Source organism: Octopus bimaculoides, chromosome 3 (assembly GCF_001194135.2).
Source record: "Octopus bimaculoides isolate UCB-OBI-ISO-001 chromosome 3, ASM119413v2, whole genome shotgun sequence".
NCBI classification, from domain to species: Eukaryota; Metazoa; Mollusca; class Cephalopoda; order Octopoda; family Octopodidae; genus Octopus; species Octopus bimaculoides.
Window position 1 is genome coordinate 146,863,879 of NC_068983.1, and position 5,721 is coordinate 146,869,599.

At 42.2% G+C, this 5,721-nt stretch overlaps 1 protein-coding gene across 1 annotated transcript in view; it reads left to right on the plus strand.

The window, feature by feature from the left end:
• Positions 1–5,721, plus strand: part of LOC106875506 (BCAS3 microtubule associated cell migration factor) — a gene marked incomplete at its 3' end in the record, with an annotated part of 62,988 nt that overhangs the window by 29,935 nt on the left and 27,332 nt on the right. The window contains exons 10-11 of the mRNA XM_052966807.1: positions 522–605; positions 2,940–3,110. Of these exons, the coding sequence (XP_052822767.1) occupies positions 522–605; positions 2,940–3,110 (255 nt within the window). The remainder of the gene's footprint in view (positions 1–521; positions 606–2,939; positions 3,111–5,721) is intronic.

Below are 5,721 nucleotides of genomic sequence, written 5' to 3' on the forward strand. Positions count from 1 at the left end.
GGTGTGTGCCAGAGGGCTTGCAAATCCAATGGGGGTCTTAAAAGACATGTTAGGATCCACAATGAGCAGAACTTACTTGCAGGTATTGGTAGTACAAATCAGAGGTGCAATCTGTGTGGGTGTTTTTTCAAAACATTGTTTGGTTTAAAAAGCTACATCAGACGCCATGAAAGGGCTAAGGTGTAGGTGCAGGAGGTGGTCAAACTCTGTGTAAGGAGTAGACAATCATCATATATATATATATATATATATATATATATATATACAAACACACACACACACACTCACACTTGTCTTCTTCCAGTTTCTGTTTCCTGCTACCAGACCCACTCTCAAGGCTTTGAAGGACTCAGGCCTATTGTTGAAGAGACTTGCCAATAGGTGTCATGCAGCGAGATTGATCCAAGAATCATCAAGTGAAAGCCAATGTCTTACTACACAGCTATGCTGGCACTCGTTAACGATTTTGTAATGTTAAACAATTATCAAAGTTCTAAAGTTCAATATTTCTTTTCATGCAGTTGGTGTCGGTGCATCAATCTTGTGGTGGTATGTCTGGAGATGGATCACAGTCTTACGCAGCTACAGTTATCAATGCTGCAAAGGTATGTATTGTTTTAAATGTCACTAGCAGCTAAGCCCGGTTTCACCTGGTTGGTTTGGATGATGTGGCTGTAAAACCTGCTCTGTGAAAGCATTCGACTTGTGTGGGCACACTTACATTAAAAAACAATTTTAGAATGACTTTTTTTCTGTCAAAACACTAAAAATAACTGACCAACAAAAAAAACAACAAAAGAAACCAACCAAGATTCAACCAAATCAAAAAATAAACACAAATACTAAGCGAACAAAGATGAACCATCCCACTTGGCGCACACACACACACACACACACACACACACACACACACACACACACACACACACACACAACACACATACTCACACATTTACATACACACACATATTCACACAGAGTTAAAATGCTGTTTGATTTCTTTTTTTGCAGCTTACAATTTTCATCATCCCACTTCCAAGTATAACATCACCTCTTCCTTATTCATCTATCACCCCTTCCTTCCTTATTCATCTATCACCCCTTCCTTCCTTCCTTATTCATCTATCACCCTTCCTTCCTTCCTTATTCATCTATCACCCCTTCCTTCCTTCCTTATTCATCTATCACCCTTCCTTCCTTATTCATCTATCACCCCTTCCTTCCTTATTCATCTATTACCCCTTCCTTCCTTATTCATCTATCACCCCTTCCTTTCTCCTTTATAAACAGGAGTATTATTGTAGTAGACTATCTCGGTAACCATGGGAGCTATGAAAAAAATATGACATGTAACTGCCTCTCCTTTCCATCTCTCCCTATCTACCTTTCCCTTCAGCTAACCTTTTAACTACATAAGTATTCCTTCTCCACACATCACTACACCCCATTAACACTTCTCTTTCCCTCTTCCTCTCTTGTCGTTTTCTCTTATTCTTTGCCTCTCCCTTCAGCTGACTGCATGACCATTTGGCTTAGGTGTATTAAATATTAATAATCATTCCCTGCTTCTCCCTCTCTTCTTTCTTTACTCTTCCCTCTTTCTCACTCACTCCATCTCTCTAACTAACTACTGTATATCAGGTGAACAGACAAGCAGAGGAATTTCAACCATGTTTCGTGGTCTGCTACCACAACAGCTCCTTTATAGGATCCAGTTAGCTCAAGACATCATCAGGAGGAACCACGTCCGGTTTCGGCCCCTACTCCTCTACCGTTTTGACGTGGCGGGGCCCCTCCTTTCGGAGGTGTCTTCAGCTCTGGTGTTGGGTGCATGTCTTCTTTCTTCTATTCCCTGGCCTCTTCGATGCAGCATCAACGAGTGTCAGCGTCCGACTGATCGTCATGTCAAGTTCCCCTTTTTATATCTGCTGCTATTTAGAATTTTTTGTCTCTGTGATTGGGCTTCAAGGAGGGTGATTTTAAGGGATGCTTCATCATCATTGTCATCCATTTTGATTCCAGGATAATTAAGAAAACGAATGGAAAACGAAAAAATATAATGGCTTAAAATTTTAAATTGCAAGAATTTGGAGTATGAAAACTGTAAAGGTTGTGTCAGTTGATGAAAGGTTAGAGTGTGACAGAAACAGAAGCAAGTGTCTTGCTGTAGAGGAGGTACAAGAATTTTTGAGAGGAGAGAAGGCATTGGATGAGGTGATCTTGTGTCAGATGACGAAAGGTTAGATTGTGATCGAGAGACAGTGAGACAGAAGCAGGTGTCTTGCCGTTGAAGAGATACATGGTTACCCAGCCAGAGAGAGAGAGAGAGAGAGAGATAAGAAGCAATCAAGATTAAGGCCAGTAATGAATGTGTTGTTCGCAATATGCACAGACATGCAGGAAGAAATAGACACCTTTAATTTTAAAAATATTTTCTTTGATATTAATTGGTTGAAGGAGAGATTTTCTTCTAGCTGCTTGTCCATAATACCCAAGCTTATGCCGATATGTAACACATATTGTTGGTAGCTGTTTTGCAATGTCAGAAACCTCCGAACGGAGTTTGTTTTCCACAATTCTCTGCAAACAGTGAAGCTTCCTTTCCGAAGGCCCAGGTCAGCTGGGACGAGAATGTGTTGATTCTTTTCCTTGGCTTTTGAATTGCACTGTAATTCTATTTACAGTAGCCTCTTTGAAAATCTGACAGTTCTGCTGAATTTTTTGTGCGTGGCATGGTTACTCTTCGCAAATGTTTAATATAATGGCGCCCGGAATGAATAAGAAGAATTACATTGTAAATTCTACACCGCTGAAAACATATTAAGATACTTAGATCAGAAAGTTTGAAAATTAAAAGTGTCTATTTACTTCTTGCATGTCTGTGTATATATTACAATACTTTACCATTTGAAATAATTTTTTTGTCTGTATTCTTTCAGAGTATTACAAAAGGATTGACGATGTTTGGAGAAGCAATGGTCAGCAGCGTTACAGGGAAATCTCCGACTTCTCACACGACAAAAAAGGCCGATCCGTCATTTGTTATCGACAACGGATTACGTCCAGGAATTGTTTCTGTTATTGACACTCAGACAATCCGAGGGGAACATGTAAGTTTCGAAAAGCTTTCTACAATATCTACAAGGCTGGAAGTTTTCCATTGACCCCACCCCCCAATATTTCCCTACCTTGTGCTTTTATTAGAAAGGATTTTTATTATTATTGTTATTATTATTATTATTATTATTATTACCATTGCACAGTTTCTAATGCTGGAGATGTACTATGGTGTCAGCTGTTCACTATCAGTGAACTAAGGTAACACCCCTTAATTTTCGAGCACTTTCCGCAGTATTTGAGCGGTTCCAAGCAGTGCTGTTTTCTGTAAGTGCCCCACCCTTATTGCAGCTCCTATTTGTTCCACGTACTTCTTGAGATTTTAGCTCACTGTTCCCAGGGCTCCGACAATTATTGATACTACTGCTACCTTTTTCATCGACCACAACTGCTTAACTTCCCAAGCTAACCTGTTATATCTCTCAACTTTTCTTTCTGATATTATCATTATCATTATTATTATTATTATTATTATTATTATTATTATTATTGAGTGAGGGAGCAGTGCATGGCATCAAAGTAACTCTGGGGTACAAATATATGAAGCTCAATGTACTCATCATGACTACCTGTCTGATAAGGGTACACAAGGCACATGCATCACAACCATATGTGCATGACATTGTGATCTCACATCAAGATAAACAGCACTTGACCTTGCAGGTAGGGGCTGAATTAGAATTTTCTTCAGGTCGAGTAGCCCATCTTGCTCAAAAGGTCCCTGAATAAGGGTTCATCATCATCATTGTCGTTTAACATCCGTTTTCCATGCTTGCATGGGTTGGACGGTTTGATTGGGGTCTGGGAACCAGGCCCTAATCTGATCTGGCAGTGTTTCTACAGCTGGATGCCCTTCCTAACGCCAACCACTCCAAGAGTGCAGTGGGTGCTTTTTACATGCCACTGGCACAGGGGCCAGAGGAGCTGGCATTGACCGCAATCGGATGGTACTTTATATGTGCCACTGGCACAGAAGCCAATCATAGCGGCACTGGCATTGGCCACATTCAGATGGTGCTTTTTATGTGCTATCGACACGGGGCTCACAACTACAATTTCCATTTGATTTGATTTTGATATTGCTGATGTTGATGTTGATGTACTTGTCTCAATAGGTCTCCTCAAACACTGCATGTCGCCGTACGATCCAAGATACTTTTCAATGGGCTGGGGCTGGTTATGTGACACTGGTGTAGGATACAGCTGTGGAGTCACTTTATTTGCCAGGTCTTCTCAGTCACAGCATATCTCCAGAGGTCTCGGTCTTTTGTCATTGCCTCTGTGAGGCCCAACATTTGAAGGCCATGCTTCACCACCTCATCCCATGTCTTGCTGGGTCTCCCTCTACCCTGGATTCCTTCAACTGTTTGGGAGTGGCACTTCTTCACACAGCTCTCCTCATCCATCCATAGTACATGACCATACCAGCGCAAACGTCTCTCTTGCATGCCACATCCAATGCTTCTTATGTCTAGCATTTTTCTCAGGGCGCTTACTGTATAAATTTGAATTTGACATGGGTGATTCTTTCTTGTCTTGGGATTCATGGTCAAATGACTGGGTGGAATTGCTTCAGCACCTCATCTCATGTCTTCCTGGGTCTTCCTCTACCTCTGATTGCTTCCACTGTTTGGGAGTTTGAGGATAGTGAACGAAACACCCATGTTTTCAGAGGTGAATTATTCAAACCCCAAAGAACTCCTCTCAGCACATGGCTATGATGCTCCTCCACTACTTCTGCTTGTGGTCAGAGGTGCACATATCATCAGCCACTAAGGGACATGCTCAGCTGGTTAAGGTCAAACAACTGAAAAGCAAATCTGTGGTATTGAGCAGAATATTTTCTGTAGCCCATCTTTTATTATTAGATCTGGGACGAGGTAGTGAAGCACGTCCTTCGAACTTTGGGCCTCACCGAGTAAATGACTAGTGACCGGGACTTTTGGAAATATGCAGTACGTGAGAAGACTCGGCAAACCAAGTGAGAGCATAAGCTGGGACCTCTGCCAGAAGTGTGGCCTGCTCACTTATCCATATCTTTACTTCATTGGACACTAAACTCTGCTTGTGAAGACCTGTTGAGGCAAGTAAATTTGAAATCCGAAATCGAAATCGAACCGAATCCGACGACTGGCACCCATTCCAACCTCTCCTTCATTGGACACTAAACTCTGTTTGCGAAGACATGGGGCAAGTGAAATTGAAATTGAACCATATCTGATGACTGGCACCTGTGCCAGTGGAGCACTAACAGAACTGTCCGGGTGTGATCATTGCCAGAGCATCTGTCTGGCTTCTGTGCTAGTGGCCTGTAAATAGCACCATTTGAGCGTAAGTGTTACCTGCGTCACCTTCCAGCACTTGTGCTGGTGGCACATTAGAAAATCATTCGAGCAAGGTCGTTGCCAGTGCCGCTGGACTGGCTCCCGTGCAGGTGGCATGTAAAAAACACCTTTTGAGCGAAACTATTGCCAGTACCGTGTGACTGGCCCTCGTGCCGGTGGCATGTAAAAGCATCCACTACACTCTCGGAGTGGTTGGCGTTAGGAAGGGCATCCAACTGTAGAAACTCTGCCAGATCAGATTGGAGCCTGATGCAGCCTT